The sequence below is a fragment of the Emys orbicularis genome, chromosome 1 (assembly GCF_028017835.1).
Source record: "Emys orbicularis isolate rEmyOrb1 chromosome 1, rEmyOrb1.hap1, whole genome shotgun sequence".
Taxonomy (NCBI): domain Eukaryota; kingdom Metazoa; phylum Chordata; order Testudines; family Emydidae; genus Emys; species Emys orbicularis.
This window is the reverse complement of record NC_088683.1, coordinates 204,905,589-204,926,477: the sequence shown is the minus strand read 5'-3', so window position 1 is coordinate 204,926,477 and position 20,889 is coordinate 204,905,589. Positions and strand designations below refer to the sequence as shown.

General features: G+C 42.4%; 1 protein-coding gene across 2 annotated transcripts; it reads left to right on the top strand.

The window, feature by feature from the left end:
• The first annotated feature begins 1,446 nt into the window (after positions 1–1,446).
• On the top strand, positions 1,447–19,984 carry VPS26C (VPS26 endosomal protein sorting factor C). 2 transcript variants are annotated; one of them, XM_065402791.1, is made up of 8 exons: positions 1,447–1,551; positions 4,609–4,752; positions 6,434–6,583; positions 12,217–12,297; positions 15,756–15,830; positions 16,783–16,933; positions 17,254–17,402; positions 19,090–19,984. In XM_065402791.1, the coding sequence occupies exons 1-8, from the start codon at positions 1,495–1,497 to the stop codon at positions 19,153–19,155; spliced, it is 873 nt and encodes a 290-aa protein (XP_065258863.1). In that variant the 5' UTR covers positions 1,447–1,494; the 3' UTR covers positions 19,156–19,984. The 2 variants fall into 2 exon arrangements, with proteins under 2 accessions (XP_065258863.1, XP_065258855.1); XM_065402783.1 differs by having other exon boundaries at positions 17,254–17,406.
• The last annotated feature ends 905 nt before the right edge of the window (positions 19,985–20,889 follow it).

Sequence of the window (20,889 nt, the reverse complement as noted above, 5' to 3'; positions counted from 1 at the left end):
CCAGAGGGCTCCTGCCCGGGCCGCTGCACCCGGGGCCGGGAGCGCAGCCTGGAGGCTGCTCCAGCCCTGCAGCCCGCAGGGCAGCGCAGTGGGTCCGGGCAGGGGCCGGGTGGGCGGTGCGGGGTTGTGGGCCGAATCCCTGCTGCTGCCGGGGAGCCCCACGCCTCTTCCTCCCGCTTGTGGCTGCGGCTCTTTCCCGGCGGGACGCGCCCCCCGGCCTGCCCCGGGCACATGCGCGCGCGTCCAGCTGCTCCTTCCCGGCGGGAGGGAGACTAGGCGTGAGGGAGACTAGGCGCGGGGGACACGCGCCGCACGTGGCCGGGGCGGCAGGAGGCGCGTCCCGCCGGGAAGGAGCTGCAGCCACAAGCGAGAGGGAGAGGCGTGGGGCTCCCCGGCAGCAGCAGGGATTCGGCCCACGCCCCCGCACCGCCCACCTGGCCCCTGCCTGCTCCGCGCTGCCCCCGCCCGGACCCACCGCGCGCCGCATATGCCCGGGGCGTTGTGGGAGGCTCCGCGGGGAGGGCAGCCCTTTTAAACTCCCTTTTTTCTTTTTGCTGCGCCCCCCATCCCGATATTTTATACTGCTGATCTGGTCACCCTACTGTCTCCTCTTCCCCAAGATGTCAAATTGAGCTTCTCTTCTACAGCACAGGAAAGCCTAACGTGAGACAAACGCACGCCCTGTGGTTAAGCCGCAGGCAGTGATTGTGCACCAGGCCTTGTAGCCTGAGCACAGGGCACCTGTGAGCCAAACACCCGCCTGCTCGGCCGCGCTCCCAGCGGGTGCCGGTGTAGTGTCAGGGAGGGGCAGGCGGGCCCCGCTTTCAGGGGCCGCCTGAACGAAGCCGCGGCCTCGCGCTGGTTTCCGCAGGGCCGGAATAAGACGCAGCCGCTTCTGCTGCGTCCCCTGGTTTCTTCCCTCCCCCGGGGGCCGGGGCGGTTCTCCTGCGCCGCCCCCCGTCTTCGCAGCCACCGGCGGCTCAGCGGCAGGGCCCTGGCTCCCCCCAAACAAGGACAGGCCCCGCCCCGCCGTCCAACTCCGTAGCCGAGCGCCCTGGCCTGGCCCCAGCGCAGCCAGGACAAGCAGACCTCGCCCCAGCACCCAGCATGCAACGCAGCCCCGCAAAGCACTACAGCTCCCGGCATGCAGCGCTTCGGCGTCACTCGCTGGGGTTTCAGTCCCCTCGGGCCGCGCTGCATGCTGGTAACTGTAGTCCGCCGGCTGGTAGACGCCTGTTCGACTCCGCCCCTGCTGTGACGTGGAGAACAGAGGGAGAGAGTCCCGCTGCCGCTAATTTCACTGTTGCTATGACTACCGGGGAACGGGCAGAGCCATGTTGTATAACGATGTGATTATAGAGGTCTACAAATGGCGTCGGGGGGAGGGGTGACCCGGATGTAAATGGCGCGCGTCACAGGGCGGGAGGACACAAGACAGGAGTCCCTCGCCCGGGGTACGTGGCCGGTCACGTGATCGGGCTGGGACGCGGCGCGATGGGGACCGCTCTGGACATCAAGATCAAACGGGCCAACAAGGTCTATCTCTGCGGGGTGAGTGCGGGGCCCGGCGCGCGGCAGCTGCCGTTGCCCGCGGTGGCTCCTGAGGGGGGCTGCGGAGGCGGGGCCCGTTGTCAGTCTCGGTAACCGAGGGGGCAGGTGACCCGGCCCGAGGGGGTCCCGGGGAGGGGCTTGGGGAGGTCGCGGCCGCAGCCAGCGCTCCGCGGGTCTCTGGGGCATCCAGCCCCTGCTAGAGCCCGGGGTGAAGCGCGGGCCGGGGCCGGAATCAAAACGCCTCACCTGGCCCAGCTGGTTCGGGGCCACCAGGGTCCCTCCCGGCTGGATTGAAGCCCGCGCTGAGCCTGCCCAGCTCCTCTCTCCCTGACAGCGCGAGGGGCCGGGTTCCCGGCGCTGCCTGGCGGCGGGTCTGGGGCGCCTCGGCTGGCGCCGCCTGCCTGCCCCTCGCCGGTAGAGGGGACTGACTGGTACCTTTCTCTGTATCTCCTGTGGCTGTTCCGTGCGTCTTACGAGCTGTTGGGCAAGTTCGGGATGACTGAGCACCTGCCTTCTGAGGGGGTTTTCCCCCAGGGGAAATGGAATGGTTTTGCTCTCAAATTCCATTTCAGAGTGAACTGTTTGTTCAAAGTAGGGAGATTCCCTCTAGCTTATAAAGAACAAATCAAGTATAAGTGTGTGTGTGTGTGTGTATATGTGTATATGTATATATATATACTTGATACTTATAAAGAACAAATCAAGTGTGTGTGTCTGTATGTATATGTGTGTGTGTGTGTGTGTGTATATATATATATATATACACACTTGATTTGCTCTTTATAAGCTAGAGGGCAGTTCCCTCTGAAATGGAATTTGTTAGCCAAATAAAGCAGCTGAATAAGGATGGACACAAGCATTACAGCTTTGAATTAGTGAATAAAACCATTTAATGAGAGAGAAAAAGCATTACTGGAGCAATCAGTGGATGAGAAATAGAAAATAATAATGATTACAGTGGTCTTGTTTGCACCCTATACCTAAAGGCTTATGTACACTTCCATTACACATCACATTGTTCAGGGGATTTATAACTCAGCTTTAAGAGCATTCCCTGGACTGAAGTCTGATAAAATCATCATAAAGGCCAAATATGTTGTAACTTCTTATTCACTCTATATATATATATATATATAAAGAGTCTGGCTGTGTTTGTATGTTGCCACTTTAAAGAGATTGTTGATTACATTTCCTTTAAAGTTACCTTTAGTACACTGACTAGACAGGAGAGCTGAATGATCTGAGAACACAATGTTGAAAGAACTATTTAGTTTGCTGAGTGCTGTACTAGAAATGCTGTCTGAATCTTTGATCAGGAATCGCTAGGAATAGTCAAGAAGTTAAAAATAAATCTGTTTTAATTAATCATGGGAGTTACTTGCACGGTGTAGGTTTTCTATTCTTTTTTAGAAAGTCACTTGTCACCACACGTTACACTGACATCAGCCAGTGGTAATAATGTCTTTTATTTATAGCACCTTTCATCCCAAAGAATCCCAAAACATGCTTTCACGAACAGTACTTGTGTATAGAAATCCCTTCACCTACCAATGCCCATGTTGCACCCAAGTGGTGCTGTCTAGCTATATAACTGCAGGTGGCAATATTACACAATAGTTAAGGTGGGGGAAACAAATTACCAAATCCAATTGAAACTGCATTTGGATTTTAGGCAGATATATTAATGCCTTAATTAACCATTACAGCTTGCTGCATATTTTTGTCACTAATATTATAATTATATATAAAAACTATGTTAAAATAACAAGGTTGCAACGTCAAGCACTTCAAAGTTAGGCAATGACAGTATGAAGGTTCCTTGGACTACCTGAACTGGGTACCCTTATGCATATCTATTATGATAGGCTTGCTCAGTATTGCATAGGAATTCTGTGGCAGAGCCACCAGTAGAACCCCGTTATTTTGCCTTGCATTCCAGTGTTTTAAATGCAATGGAACATCTTTTCTCTTCTTGGAACCCTCTGCCTCAATCACAGTCCATCCTGTGCACTGAAAGAGGTAACGAGCGAAGTTTATATTGGAATAGGGCCATGCTGGAGGTGGAAAGGATTGGTAGAAGAATAGAATGTTTTGACAGTTTTGGGCTCTAGAGAAGCCCATAGGCATCTGGATAAGGATGCCTTAAGTTAGAACAGCTCCACTTCGATTACTGTAACCTACTCTTCATCAGGCTCCCAGGACCCACATCAGCCCCCTGGAGTCCATACAAAATACATCTGCTAAAACTTTGCCCACCATTCTGACCAGATCAACACTCTCCTTTCCTTGCCTCTTTGATCCGTCCACTGACTTCACCATATTAAGTTCAGACTTCTTGTGATCGTCTTCAATATCCTGCCTAGCTTTGTCAGTTTCAATTTATCCATCCTCTTTTTTTTTTTTTTTTTTTTTTAATGTTGCCCCCCCCCCTTTCTTCACTTCACCTCCACTCCATTTGAAACACCAGCTGTGAAGTCCTGTTTGTCCACTTCTTTTACAACAATACTTTCCCCCTGCTACTGTGTATTATTACATTCTTTGAACAGGTCTGCAGAGGAATCCCCTGTCCTCATTTAAATCCCTTCTGAAGGACCACTTCTTCAACACCCACAAGAAGCTAGCTGACCAAGCCATCTCTTTACATGTCATTTATTTTAAATAAATTGCTCATTTATGTAGCGGAAAGATATTGAAGACTAGGAGGGAGGGGCATACAGATACTGGAACACAATTTGTGAGTTAGGGTAAGGGGAAGAAGAGAGGTTTGAATTCTGGAAGCAGATTGGGTGGGAGTGGAGTTGAAAAGCAAACATGTAAGTAAAGAGACTTCTGCCTGCCATCACCTTGATCACTTAACTTGTATTTTGTATTCCTTTCCCCTGCCTCCTCTCTTCATCAATATGTCTTTTCAAACTGTATGTTTTGTGAGGCAGGGACTGTCTTCCTTTGCGTTTGGAAATCACCTAACATACTTTGGGTGTCACTACAGTCTGAATTCTAGCAAGAGAAGAAACTGATAAAATCAATATGTTTTGCTTGTCACTTTTTCCTTGTTAGGAAGTTCTTTCTGGAGTGGTGGTAATAACGAGTAAGGATGCAGTCCAACACCAGGGTGTCTCCTTAACGATGGAAGGATCAGTAAATCTGCAGCTCAGTGCCAAAAGCGTTGGTGTGTTTGAAGCTTTCTATAACTCTGTTAAGGTAAGAAATATGTAGGTTGGTTTCTTGGGTACAAAAAGTTATGTCTGGTGTCTAAATCAAATCTCTCCTTAGTAATTCAACTTCTTTATGATTGTGTATTACTTCAGTGTATGCAGGTGGTTTAATATTTTCCCAATCACTGCCATTATCTAGCATAACACTGTGAGCTTCAGATGCAGAAAAATGTGTTAAGACATACCCAGCCTAAGTAACCACAGAGTTAAAGAAACGTTGTCAAGATATTTACTGCTGTAATGTGCCATGCTATTTGCATGTAGCTGTAACTGGTGTAAGAAGCACAGTCCTGCAAGGGGAAGATGAGTAAAACTGTTCTAGAACTGAATTCTTATAAATAAAGTGAATGTGAAGGCTCCAAGCAAAGCTGCAACGAGAAGCCTGTTTTTAGTTATATAAAATATCTCTTCCATATGTGAGCCCTAAGCAGCTTGATAGTTTACTTTTGAGAGGAGAGAAGAAATACTTACTCTGAGGAGAAAGAAAGCTTCCGTCAGTCTATGCTGCTTCATGTGTCAGCAGAGATGAGCCAAAACCCCAGGTTTGAATAGTCCCAAACTTAGGAGATATCCATATTTTCCCCAACAAAGCATTTTCAAGCAACCAGACAGGGCCGGCTCCAGCATTTCTGCCGCCCCAAGCAAAAAAAAAAATAAAAATAAAAAAATGCCGCGATCGCGAGTGGCAATTGGGGGAAGAAAAAAAAAAAAAGCCGCGATTGGCGGCGGCAGTTCAGCGGCAGGTCCTTCGCTCCTAGAGGGAGTGAGGGACCTGCCGCCTCCAAATTGCCGCAGGTGCCGCCCCTCTCCCTTGTCCGCCCCAAGCACCTGCTTGTTAAGCTGGTGCCTGGAGCCGGCCCTGCAACCAGAACAAGAATTTTAATTCCATTTCAGCTTTAGAAGTTTAACTTCAAATGTAAGTTCCTTGATTTAGACAAATGACCTTTGAACAGTAATTTGGGGGCCATCATCTTATCATTGGCATTGGGTATTGTAGCAATTTAAAACAAAAATGGTTTGAAAAGAAAAATGAAAAATCACATAGGGGAAAATAAGATATTTATTTCAATGCTCTATTTGATATTAAATTAATTTCCGTGCTCTGGGAGTGCATGTATTTATTTATTTTATTTTGCTGTTCCTACTCTGTTGTCTTTTAATTGATGGAGGCATATTTCATGAGAATTTGCATGCTTCCCCAGTCAAGTGCCAAACCATAGTTTGCCATTGTTCCAGCAAATATATTCTGATGCTAAATATATAGCTTGCCTTTGGGAGCCCTTCTTCCCTCCAAGAGCTAACCGCTCAACTGGCATATACACATACAGACTCCTGCTGCTGCTGTTAAGGTTTGTGATTTCGATAATGGAACAAGAAATGTGCTGCTTTCAAAAGTGTACTAGGTTCTACTTGTTAGCTTCTTAAATGTGCTTAGCCACCAGTCTGACACACATGCAAAAAAACTGTACAGACTGTCTTGGTAAGAAACATTAAGTAAGACCACTTTTTGCCACAGTGTGAGTTTGTAGAGAATTGTTTGTATGGGACACAGACGTGAATTTTGAGATATTTGGAAAGGTTGATAGGGTTTCATGTGGCTCTGTTATTGGGCCATTATTATGAAGCGGACTGCTTTATTATAAACTTCTCAACGTTTCTCTTTACAGCCTATTCAAGTTATCAACAGTACCATAGAAATGGTAAAACCAGGAAAACTTCCCAGTGGCAAAACAGAAATTCCTTTTGAGTTTCCATTGCATATGAAGGGCAACAAAGTTCTATACGAGACATATCATGGTGTGTTTGTCAATATTCAGGTGAGACGGTTTTCTGCGTAGGGAAAATGTGATGAACTTGCACTGTCTGCAGGAACTACACTCTGAGAAACTTCTCTAATTGCACTATGGGAGGAAACTATCTGGTGGCAGCATAATTGTATGTTGTCAATATTTTTGGTTTTGTCAATTTTGTACAGTTATTGCAATGCTCATGTACAGGTCCCTTAAATTAAAGGTCCCTTAAATTAAAATTCATGTTCCAGCTGTGGGGGATTTTTTTTAAATTTACCGAAATGCTAGTAGGAAAAGATTATATATTGGTTCAAACATTTCCCAAACATCTGTCATTGTGGTATTTGGGTGCACTTTACATGGCTTAAATTGAGTCAAAAGTTTCACGATTCCGTTCAGCTCACAGCTGTTGAGACAGAACAAAAATTGTCCCATTAGCTAATTCTCCAGGATTTAGTACCTCAGAGACAGTGGAAGACCTGTGTGAAGAGAAACACTTTTTGGATTTCTTTCCAAACATGGCATAACAGCCCTTTTAAGATCTCAAAACTTTATCAGGATATATATATATATATATATATATATATAGGCTTAAAAATTATACTTGCACTTTAAAAACAAAATATTTGGGATTGTTTTTTCCTAACTAGGAGTTTTGGCTTGTGTTCCTTGCAACAGGGGATATAAGTATCATCAGATACAGCCTTGGAAATATAAGAAAGAAGAACAAACAAAGTTTTGGAGGGTTTTTTGTTGTTGTTGCTGTTTTTGTTTTTTGCTTGAAATAAGTGTGTCTTAAAAACAAAGAAGGAATCTATACTGTGTTTCACCCTTTCACATCTATCTTTAGTGGTGGGTTGTTGTTTTTTTAATGTAGGGCCATTTTATAAACTTAGAATCAAGAGAGATTGATTCATTGGAATTTCACCACTCTTCAGTAGGTTCAAATATGAAGTTAAGTATAATGTGACAGTGATATCCTAGCACAGGATATTGTATTGTACCTATTGTGTCTTATTAACCATAAAATGTGTACATCGCCTGAGTTAAAACTTTCTTTTAGTCTCTTCATTTCATGTAGGAGCTGTTATTAGTTTGTAGGATGGGGTCTATGAGGCCTTCTCTACTCTCTGCTGGAGGCGTCAGCAATCTGATACTACCTCCATCACTCCCCAGCTCAAGGAAAACTCACTCAAGTCAGGCTACCAACAAGACTTAGTTCCCCAGAAGCCTAGAAGGGCCAGGAGGAGACTGGCCAATCAGGAGCCAGCAGATCAGTTAAGAAAGCTTTCCTATTCCCTCACAAGGGGAGTGCTGGGTGAAATACTGAGGAGCAACTCCTCTGTCCTAGCCCAGAACGCCAGGTCCAGATCAGGGCCTTGACTTAAAGTGACCAAGCGCTTGCCTCCTACATTTATTTGTTAGTTTGTTTAAAGGCAGAGACAGCCAAATTCTGAATTTAACTGTTTAAAGACTGATGAGATGCTTATGGCATAGGCTACCCTGCTCTGGAATGGCTACCACATCTTGTGAACTGAGGCAGGAAGAGCTTGCAGTGCCATGCTCAGCCAGCAGGGAATGCAATGGAGCAGCTACACCTGCGGCAGTTTCTTTTGTACATTTATAATATTTTCTAATTCTTATTTTATTACGTGGTAACTTGTAGCTCCCATTTTATGCACCATCTGTAATGTTCTACTCCAAAGAAAGTGTGCTTACAGTTAAGTATCTTTCAGTGAAACTTTGTTAACATGACAAGCTACACAAGTGTTGCCAAAATATTTTTTTAAAAATACCAAAACCGATTGACCCCTCAGATATCTGTTAGAGATAAGTACAAATTCACTCAGGACAGGGCTACACACTGTTTTGGAATCTGATATCCTATGCTCATGTCATCAACATCCATTCCTGATTTGGTGGCAGCTTGCTACATAAGATGATGCAGTCTCTCTCCTTTCTTTCCCAGGGCCGGGCACAGTTTTTCCTAATTTCTTTTTTTGAAGAGAAGTCTCTTTTGAATCTTGGTAACTTGCAGAAATATCTTTCTGTCCCCTTTTATTTCAGACATTACATCTTATTGAGTAAACCTTACAAGAAGAGGAGGAGGAGAATGGTGTATGCAGACTCTTACAGGAGGACTTAAAAATCCATCAGTTAATTGTAATCTATAATGGCTTTTATAGTATAAGGCGTGGATGAATTACAGTATCTTGAGTATGCAACTACATGAATTTGGTTCATGAATAAGGGTTGCACCTCTGCTACCTTTAGTGCCAAATAAAACTATGGTCCTGCAATATCACAGCTGAGTTTTACACATACAAGCCACAAAATTGAAAACTGTGGTCCCTTCGAAACCAAACCTCATTGCTTGTGCATATTTCCTATGACTTTATGTAGCAACAGATTGTCTGCCTAAATGTGCATACAGTGTGGTAGGTAGTTACCGTGGGAAGTACAGCTTTGCATTTTTTGATTTTTGTGTTAAATGTTTTTACCATACTGTTGCATTTATATTAGGTGAGGGGGTTTCTAACTGAAAAATTTTCCTCTGGCTAATGTGATGTAAGGAGATGTTTTGAAAATCTGGTCTTGAACATATATATTTTTTGTATTAGTGGGAGACTTTCCCTCCCCCTCGAGAAGTTTTATGTTTATCAAGATAAAGCTCAGAGGAATCCATTAAAACAAATTACCATCAGAGAGATGCTTTGCACTAGAGTACTAGTGAAGAATCACCAAAATCTTCACACCTTCTCTCCTCCCCCCCACAGCATTGCTGTGAGTATATAGTACAAAAGAAACTAATAAAAACTATTCCTTTTTATAACTGAACCAAGAGACTTGCACAGAACACTCTTGATGAAAGTGTATTTTATCAACCTCTTAAGCTGTCAAAAGTAACTTCAAAAATATTCAGAGTATAATTACAAAATGCTGCATACACAGAAGGGCTGCATACACAGATAGCATGTCCCAGATAAGACAAGTTTAATTCCAACCTATAAAGTACTGATGAGATGACAGCTAGAATACTGCATTCCATAATGGGCACCTTGGTCCATTAAAAGATGGTTATGATTGTAACAAAAACTAGAGACAAAGGGACTGGCTTTGAGGTCCATTTTTAGGTGGGGGGAGATACCTTAAGCTCTCAGTCCTGCAGCTGGATCCATGTGGGCAGAGTTCCATTGACTCCAAGGAACATCCATCCAGGTGTAAGTATCCACCCACATGGACTCACCTGCAGCTTGTGGGGTATAAGTATCAAGGAAGGGGAGGCACTGTTTAGAGTTATCCAAGGAATACAATTTAAGAGTAAAGAGATTTTTAATATCAAGGAATAACTTCCTAACAGTGATGTCTGCTAAAGTGTGAAGTAATCTCCTAAAGGAAGGAAGCACAATTGCTTGAATTATTGAATCACTTAAAACTAGACTGGGAAAAACACTAAAAAATATAGAAAGGGAACAATTCTGCTTTGGCAAGGGAATATTCTAGGAGTGACCAAGTCACATCTCTTTCATCTCTAATTTTTGGCCCAAATCCTGGATTCAGTTAAGTTAATGGGCATATTATCCACTGACTTCAGTGGGGGCAATATCTGGCCTCCTATTTTAAACTTCTTCAGGCATGGCCCATATTTTCTTGAGGGGTGGGAGAAAGTGTTGAGCACTGAGCATGCTTTTGGTACTTAAATTATTTTTCACACCAGACTCTTCTGATGATCCCAGTGGAACCTTCCCAGTTCTTTTTCTGACTCTTTTTACGCACATATTGATAAAAGCTGAAAGGTCATTTGACTCCGCAGACTATCCTATCTCTTTTCCATCATGTTATTTCTACTGTTATGATCATGCATATTATCAGGATTTTCCATCATAAGTATAATTGCTGTATCTGTTCATTATGAATCCTGTAGATTCATGCAAATAGCTTCTCATTCAGCTGCAGCAGCTGCTTTAAGGTAATATTCTGGTTTTTTTGTAATTTGTTTTTCTAACTTTCTGGCAGTAGGATACTAAATCTTTCATTAAGCATTTTAAATTCAAGAGTTACTTACCAGAAAAACCAGACAAGAGACTTTTATGTCATGAGACAACACCTATTTGTAAAAAGCCTTGGATGGAAATATGATAAGTGCCAGAATAAAACTCATTCTAGTCTGTCTTGTGCATGCACATGCATATTTTAGATATTTTCCCCTTTTGCAGAGCAAACTTAGTGTGATCTTGTACATCAGACTTTTCAACATAGCCAAGCTGTGATCATCCTTCCATTTTCTGCTTGAAATACCCTATCTGAAGAGCCATCACTCCATTTTCAATGCTAACCTTGCCAAAGGTTCATTTATATTGAGAAAGCAGCCATAAAAGGAGTTTATCCTTTCTCCCAACGATATAGAGACCTCTTTTCTCTCTGTACTTTTTTTTTTTGTTAATTTCATACAACTCCAACAGATGACCTGAGTTGTTGTTCCAGTGGTTAGGGATTTGAGAGATGAGGGTTCAATTCTCTGCTCTGCTACAGACTTCTTATGTGACCTTGGCACTTAGAATCTCTGTGCCTTAGTTCCCCACCTGGAAAATGCTACTTTCCTACCTCACAGGAGTGTTGTGAGGATAAAAAAATACACTAAAGATGATGAGGTGCTTGATTGTACTGGGCTCATACAGGTACCTTAGATCAGTGATTCTCAACTGGTGGATTTCATCCCCCAAGTAGGTCAGGAAAGGGAATTGGGGGGTGGGCACTTTTTAAACAAAAAGTGTTAAATTTTTATTACAATCCAAAGAAAATCTGCACCCTGCACACCCTTACTGGTCAAGTATTATGTCAGCCTCTCAAAATGCACACCGATTATATAGACTTTGTATTGTTACCAGTGGTACTTTTCTTACATTTAAAGTACATGTAAGAGTTATGAAAATTTTTGGTTTTGAATGAGTTGCTAACTTGCAAAGGGTGAGAAACAATGCTTTAAGTAGATATGTGCTAACTGGAACTTGTAATGTTCCTATAGAACCCTGGACATAACATCTGTTGATTAGTATTAGTACTACAGTCTTTTAGGCAGTTTCCTCATTAATATAGCAGACAGGTTTTGGTGCGTATTCTGCTAATAATGATTGGACTAAACAAATACGTAAAGACTATTCTTCAGCTGGGAGTAGCTACCATTACTCTGTATTCATTTTTCTTTTACTAGTAGAGTAAACAAAATCGATTGTAAATTGTGCTGGGTAGGGAACATATCTTTCTATTATGTGATTAGCATTGAGAGCAATCAGGCCTGGTCCTGAGTGAGGTCTCTGAGCATTATTGTTGATATTCAGTTATTACACTTTAAGGTTCAGTTTATAAAGAGCTGATAAATGATTAATAGATGTTATAGGGTTGTTGGATACATGAGTACTACATGATATAGATGGTTAAAAGCAACCTGTTGGACTCTACAGCATCTATAACCATTGATTAACAATTTATTAAAGAATATATAAGTTGCCTACTGACTTTTAATAAACGACTTATAAATGGAATGTTAATATAAATAGCCAGTGACACTTTGTGTTTCTAGAATGATTTCTCTCTAAGTCCATGCTGGAGATGGAAGAAAGCTTTGATAAGACTCTTTTATCCCCCAATCTTTCTCACAGTATACCCTTCGGTGTGATATGCGACGTTCTCTACTGGCCAAGGACCTGACTAAGACTTGTGAATTCATTGTCCACTCACCAGTAAGTTGGAATACAGAGATTTTCATCTCTGCAGTTTTGTTCTGTTTAGCAACGTTTGGTGCCCAGTCTTGTATGGTGATGTTCACAAGATGTAATGCTGTAACTTGTATGTAATGCTGTAACTCCTATATTAACAAGGCATAAGACCTAAGGTGGCGGTGGGGGGGAGAGGGAAGGTTGGTGTCATGCTTTCTTTTATGTTTTGAAGTTAGCAGTATTCAGGCTTCAAGCATTTCTGTTACTACACCTCTACCTCAATATAATGCTGTCCTCTGGAGCCAAAAAAATCTTACCGTGTTATAGGTGAAACCGCATTATATCGAACTTGCTTTGATCCACTGGAGTGCGCAGCGCACCCCCCCGAGCACTGCTTTACCGTGTTATATCTGAATTCGTGTTATATCGGGTCGCGTTATATAGGAGTAGAGGTGTATTTGTATTACTGTGGCACCTAGCAGCCGAGACATGAACTAGGACCTCATTGTGCTATAATTTACATAACCTTTCCACCTTAACTTATTTTAAACGTGCTCTTTTAACTGACACAAATATGTTTGAGATGATGAGCTTGCTATGTTGTGAAAACCTCCTGTTTTCCCCCTGAGTCCTCCCCTTCCCGTTCCCTGCTTGTTCCCTTCATGTCCTAGATACGTACTGGTCTACTCAGTATCTAGATACTATGGTGATGTGTGCTCCCATAAGTATCTTTTGGATGGCCTGATCTCTCTCTCTCTCTCTCTCCTCCCCCTCCCCCAGGTTCTAAGCTTCCAGAGCTCCCATTGGAGATTGAGAGCTTTGGGTGCTCAGCATCTATGGAGGGAAGATATCAAGCCTCTTGTATTCAAATGCGTAAATTATTGATTTAGGTCCCTTACTCTAGGTGTGGAAATAGGACTGCATCTAGTTGGAGACAAGTTTACAGCCTCTTAGAATATGTCTACACTGCAATTAGACATCTGTGGCTGGTTTGTGTCAGCTGACTTGGGCTTGGGGTAAGGCGCTGTTTAATTGCAGTGTAGACACTTGGGCTGGAGCCCGAACTCTGGGTGGGGTCTCAGAGCCGAATGTCTACACCTCAATTAAACAGCCTCTTAGCCCACATTCCACAAGCTTGAGTCAGCTGACTCCGGCCAGCCGTGGATTTTTAATTGCAATGTAGACATACCTATAGGGACTACATAAGGCTGGTGTCCTAAACAAGTTGTTCTCATCAAGTTGTTCATAGATAGTGGTGGGCTCAGAAATGACTATTGTAATTAATGCCTTGATTCTGCAATTAGTTCTATGCAAGTGGACCCTTGCACCTGTGTGGAATTTATTGCAGAATCAAGGCCACGTTTTTAGCTGTATGGCATGAACTGCTTTTGCCTTTCATCATTAACATGTTCAGTAAAATGGGTGCAACTGTGATTTGTATTGATTATAGATGTGTGCAGAGCACATGTATAAGCAATATAATCTGCGCAAACTTAACAAGCAAAATACATTTGCTTCCACCCAAAACTTGCTAGAACACACATGATGCTTAGCTCCTGTAAGGAGCTCTTTAAGAAGAGTGCTAATATACTTAACAATGTTTTGTTCTCCTCGTCATCAGTGATGAAAATTAATACAGTAGAACTTCAATAACGTGCACAAAAATTGCTCATGTCAGCAAAGATTTAATAGCAAGACACTGCAGAGATCTTGTTCCTACATTTTGTAAAATGAAAAATCGTACTATGCTACATTAACTAGTACATTATGAAGTATTATAAATAAGCCACAGTTGTCAAAATAATGAGCAGCTTACATATTACGCAGTATTCTTGCTTTATTTCTTTTTCAGAAATAGCACTCATTAGTTCACAAAATTCAGTAATTCACCATGAGGTTCTACTGTACATATAATTCTCACTGTCAGTACACAATATTATTTCCCTTAACCTTCTTTCCTTTGCCAGAATTTGTCAACTGTATTTTCCCATAACTGAGAATATGTGTTTGTTTATGGCTGGCAGTTTCCCAGTTTTGCAGTTGTACACAAGAAACTACTATGGACACAAAGTAATGGAGAGTAAAACAACTGCAAAGTTCAAGTTGGGTCTTCTGATGATGATGATGATAAAGCACTGCACCAACTTTCAACAGTGCATAGCTGGGACCCTCATCACTGACTGGCACACAAAAAATCCTTACACTTATTTTAAATGGAAGCTTTGCTGAAATGGGAATGGAGCTGAACAAAGATAAGGCACCTCGTTGGGATGAGGGTGAAGAGAGGCAGTTAACTGAAGATTAAAATGACAATTATGTTGTCCTTTCTGTGCGAAGTGCCATTTCAGCAGCAGTTCAGGGCTTTTTAAGTCGCTTTAAACTTACTTTCTACCATAAAAGCTAAACTAAGAGGTTTTTAAATATTCCAAATATAGATTTAAAAAAAAAAAAGATAACATAGGTCCTCAGCTGGCAAAATCAGTGGAACAACACTGAATTACACCAGCTGAGTATCTAACCCAGTAAGTTGAAAACAGCTACTGGGCCATAACCTGCGTCTGAAAGAGCTCTCGCTGGGGGAAGGGGGGTGGTAGGGAGTTCAAATAGTGCAGGGAGGGCACTTCAGATAGAGAGGGTTAGAAAAACAATCAATATGTTCAGGATAATAGAGAAAGTGTGTATATATAACTTTCCCTACTATTTGCTCAAATCTGCTTACTAGGAGGGCTGAGTGCTACTGGAAGGACACATTGAATCAGACCTCACAAAACTTTAATATATTTAAAAAAAAAAAAAGCCAACACTGATATGTAAAATCAAGAGCCCTACTTTAACAGCATGGCAAGGTGTGCATTAGTAGGCTATTGGTTTAGAGCACTTAACCTTGTGACTCGCAACACAACATGCCCAGGGCAGGCACCAGTAGCCTAGTAATGCACATCCTGTCATGTAATTCACCATGAATAATTCGTCATGCATCCGACGAAGTGAGCATTCACCCACGAAAGCTTATGCTCCAATACATCTGTTAGTCTTAAAAGTGCCACAGGACTCTCTGTTGCTTTTTACAGATCCAGACTAACACGGCTACCCCTCTGATACTTAACATCCTGTCGTGGTTTATTGCAGTAATAGCAAGGATAGTTCTGGATATCCAGGAATTAGAATGTCAAAATGTGGTTATTTTGTAACACCTGGTGACTTGTATTTGGTCCATGTCATGATCATGTCCTGTTTTCTTGCAACATCTAATAGACTTTACATGAAATGGGTCAATTTCTTATTAAAAGAATTACACCTAGTTCTCTAAAGACTAGTTCAAAGTTAGACATTGTAAAGTGATTAGGTCAGCTCCTAAACCGGTCTTGCAAGTAATGGCACATGAAAAGGGATTCTTTTCATGATTTGATGTGTGTACATTATCATGTAAACACTATATACTGAGTATCCAATATCAATACTACCTTTTCATTACATTACAGCCTCAGAAAGGGAAGTTGATGCCAAGCCCAGTGGACTTCACAATTACACCTGAAACCTTACAGAATGTTAAAGAGGTAAACATTTTGTTTTTAAAAAATCCCTTAAGTGGTGTTGAGTGACTCTCTTTTCTCTAGTGTGAACTGGTGTGAGGAGTGAGATAAGTGGCTACTATTAGATTCTGCTCCACAGCTAGTCATAGTTCTTCTTCTCCTCTTTTGCCAGTTTTGATTCCTGACATGCTAAGCAACAGTTTAATGGACAGCCGTGCTACTTGTTCTTTTGTGTTGATGCTGTGTTGTTAAGAGTTTTCCTCAGTAATGGCTACACGTTATTTTTTTTTTATATTTCCCTTACTGGGAACCAACCAAGTCAGTGGAATATGGCAGCCAAGAGCTCCCATTGACTTCAGATGAGGCTGTGAGTACTCAGCACTTCTGTAAATCAGACCCCAGCATCTCAAGCTGGGCACCGGAAAATGAGGAACACACAATTAATCACTTTTGGCTTAAATGACTTGCCCAGTAGCTATATGGTGACAGAGGCAGGGATAGTAATCAGTTCTCAGGGCAGCATTCAACTGCCTTAACACTGAGACCCTCCTTTCTCTCCCCACAATCCCCTGCTTCATTCACTAAACACCTTCCAACTGCCACAAAAAATAAAGCAGGGGTCCTACAGGCAACAGCCTCCTTCACTCAAGATCCTGATTGATCCCCAATCCACAGTCCATCCTGTGCAGGGACCTAGTGGGGGGAAAAAAGGTTACCATGTAATTAGAGACTGTATCACAATGCATGCGCTCAAGGGTGCTCCATTAACATTGCACAGGCAAGTTTGATCCTGGCATTTTCTAACCTTTGAAGGGCCTGACTTTGCAACCTTAATAATGTTCTTTTAATGTAGGGTTTTTATGTACTTCAGTAATTCTTATGCTGCTTCTTTCCACAAAGGGTGGTTTTGCCTACTTAGCATTCGCTGTGCTCTTTATGATTAGTCATGTGACTTTTTTTCCGACCCTACATTTAGAGAGCCTCGCTCCCAAAATTTTTCATCAAAGGTCATCTCAACTCGACTAACTGCATCATTACACAACCACTAACTGGGGAGTTGGTGGTGGAGAATGCAGAAGCTGCAGTCAAAAGTATTGAGCTACAGTTAGTACGTGTGGAAACTTGTGGTAGGTTGTTTCATGTAAACTAAAATCTGAATATATCACACGGGTTATCTGAATATTTATATTCTAAATGGACATAGCATACTTGTCTAAAGCAGTAGTAGAAATCATTTGCAAAAGTTCCTTTTTGTATATCAAAAGTATCAATTTATAGGGTGTTCAGATGTAATTTTTAAACAGTCATAAAGTCAAAGCTCTAATGGGTAAAAGGGAGGGTGTTTGTTTTTTGGCTAATGCCTCCAGCCTTTGAATTATGTTCGGTAACTTTCTAGTAGAATTAGTGCTACTTTTTTTCCCTTCACCCTAATACTTGTTTTCTCCAGGTTGTGCTGAAGGTTATGCTAGAGATGCTACAGAGATTCAGAATATTCAGATTGCTGATGGGGATGTCTGCAGAAGCTTGTCTATTCCAATATACATGATATTCCCCAGGCTGTTCACCTGCCCTACACTGGAAACTACAAATTTCAAAGTTGGTATGGACCCAGATATTTTTGAAATATTGGTACCTTCAGAATCCATGTGAAACAAGCTGCTAGTTTCAGTTCAGTTTCTAGTGGGCAAGGGGCCACAATACAAACTACCACCACTGGCACTAATGAGCAGCTTTGCAAGGGAGGCCAAGGAGACCTTCTTACCAACAGAGGTGGTTCCATACCAGGGTTGAAGTATATTACCAGAGTAATGTGGGGAAATCAGCACTACCATTCTTTGAACAGTACCTGTTGTGGATAAAGAGGATTCAGGCTCCAGGTCTGTCAGTCCACTAGCTTTAGGGAATACTAAATATACCAAGTATCAGAGGGGTAGCCGTGTTTGTTGCTTTTTACAGATCCAGACTGAGAGTCCTGTGGCACCTTTAAGACCAACAGATGTATTGGAGCATAAGCTTTCGTGGGTGAACGCATCCGACGAAGTGGGCATTCACCCACGAAAGCTTATGCTCCAATACATCTGTTAGTCTTAAAGGTGCCACAGGACTCTCTGTTGCTTTTTAAATATACCAAGCAATTTGTCTCATTAAAAACCTCTATACCATTCCTTTAGCTATAACCTTCTCCATTCAAACTAAGTTCTCTGTCTAGTATATTCTGTCTAAACTAGAACTAAACTAGTTCTGACCAGGAAAATTATCTGGGAGAAGCAGTTTTAATGGCAAAGACCTGTTTCCGGTAGGGATTAAATATGCTGAATACCGACAGCTCTCAAGAGCAGCAGGAAATTCTGAAGGTAAAATGCTGAAAAGTGATGCTTTCCTTCCATTATCCCTTTCTGTCACCACTGACACACCCGCCATTCTCCCAGTCACTCAGGCCTGGAAGTTGGGGGTTGTCTGTGACTCCATCTATTGACTCACAGCCAGTCCATATCCAAATCTGTCGACGACTTCTTCCATAGTGTTGCCAAGATTGTTTCTTCATCAATGCACACCACAAAAACTCTTGTCTAGGCCCTTTTCTCTCCTCCTGAATATTACAGTTGCCTCCCTCCTTCCTAACAACCTCATCAAACTTTCCACTTAAGGACATTCAAAATGTTTCTGCTAAAATCATCTTCATAATCCATAGTTCTAACTAAGTTGCCTTCTTCTGAATCTATCCCCTATATCGCTTCTCCTTTTCCACTACATAAAGCTTTTTGTGCTTGCGTTTAGGACCCTCCACAACTTAGCTCCTTCCTACTTTTGTATCTTAGTATCATCCCCAATTACATCTCCTCTGCTTCACCAACTTTGATCATCCATTTTTGTGCTTCTTATATGTGCTCTTTTATATGTGCAATGCCCTCCAATGGATTTGTTTGGAGAACCACTACCCTAAACTCCTTCAAATTACTCCTCAAGATCGATTTCTTACTATGATGCCAACAGTAAATTACTAGCTAATAATGGCTAGACAGGTGGCTACCACTAATGCAGTTAGTCAAATCTTTTATGGAGCTATGTATATGTTGACACATAGGCTGGAGAAATTGGTCATTTTTTTAGTGCCCTGTTGTTTTCTACAGTGTTGAATCATCTAGCACAGATCATCCTAGAACACTAAAAACAGCTTGAAAGATTTATCTAAGGTGAAGGAAGCTGAGAGCAGGAGCCACAGAATTATCATAGTTTCTACTGTACAATTTGAGTTAATACCAGAGCTCTCTTTTTCCCCTAGAGTTTGAAGTTAACATTGTTGTCCTCTTGCATGATGATCACCTCATCACAGAAAATTTCCCACTGAAGCTCTGCAGGGTGTGAATATCCACAGGAGAATTGCTAATGGAGGAACAAAGAAATTCTTCAGCTACCAAATGGAAATTCAGTTCATAGCTTCAAACTTATTTTAATTGAAGGACTAAAACATTTGCTCATCCCACTATTGATTTCTGTGTTGGAAGGGAGTGCAGTTCTCTGTAACTCTTACCACTTTGTCTATCTTCTGATATTATTAGTGAATGTGCTTTTCTGCTGAGATTCCTGCCAGGTATCTCTTTGAATTCAACAGCCATGCCTCCCTTTCTCTATTTTTTTTCTTAAGAACCCTTAAGGGATGTTTTTTGCACATTCCTGTCGTGCACAACACACAGTAAGTTTCTATGATTAATTGATAATTTAACACTTGTGCTAACTCTTTAAATGTTTCCTTTATAAGGATCCTTGTATCTAAACAGCTAACAGGCCCTGCTATGTATTGGTCCTTGAAGGAGAGACTGAGAGATTAGCTCTTTCCTAAGCCGCCTCATCATATGGATGCTGAGAGACCTAATGTTCAGGAAATGTTTTGAGACCTTTGAATGGTGCTACAGAATTGCAACACAGTTATTGGAGCAGCATCACACAAAGAATATGAAGTGAAAGGAAACTAAGTATGTTTCAGTTAGGTTGGGAAATGAATCCATTAATCAGGAGAACAACCTCAGAGTTACAGCTTTTTATTGTAACAAAGTTGATACAACTATCACACTCTAGTTAGCTTGGTCAGTTACTTGCATAAGCTCTACTGCAGTGAGAGGACCAAACTGTCAAAAGAGGTTCTAGCTTGCAGTTGTGCCAGACCTCTTGCTCTTGATTAGCCAGTCCATGTTAATTTCTTTCCCCCCCTACTACTGAGTTCTTTACCTACAATCTAGTTGTGGTGCGAAAATGTGGGTCCTTACTTTGCTCTTGTGGCAACAAAGGCATCAGATGAAAGCTGCTGTCCGTATGCTTGGCTGCTACATTGTAGACTAGCTCTTTCCTGTGCCGGACTTTATTGCAAGGTAGAATACTTTACTAAAGACTGCATAAACATATTTGTTTTGGCCACCCCAATTAACCTTTTGCCTGCAATATGGTATTATGTGCAGGGCCGGCTCCAGGCACCAGCTTAACAAGCAGGTGCTTGGGGCGGCACCTGTGGCAATTCGGGGGCGGCAGGTTCCTCACTCCCTCTAGGAGCTAAGGACCTGCCGCTGAACTGCTGCCGCCAATTGCGGCTTTTTTTTTTTTTTTTTTTTTTTTTTTTTTTGCTTGGGGCGGCAGAAATGCTGGAGCCGGCCCTTATTATGTGGGTAATTATCTGAGCCGGTTACTAGCTGCTTCCCCTTTCATTGGAAGGTTTAGTTGACATTTGCTGAACATGTCAAGATGTAACTATGGTAGGGGGCATGGGAAAGGGGAAATGTGCCAGGCAGAAATGAATTTTTTTTTTTTTTTTACACTATTTGCTGATTTAAAAAAAAAAGCGCAATGGAAGGCTTTTAAGTTAGCACATCTTTATTGGGTAGACATGCTTAAACTGCCACAGCAGGAACTAAACCAGGAGACTCTTGTTTTGGGGAGGTGGTGTAGGATGGAAGAATTGTGTCTTTGATAATGTAAGAAAAAGTATGTATAAAGGCAAAGTGTGCTTTTTCTGAATGTACATTTGCAAATGAAACCATCTGGGGAGGGGGAAGGAGGAAGAGGCAGTGCAAAACAAAATGAGCAGGTGCCT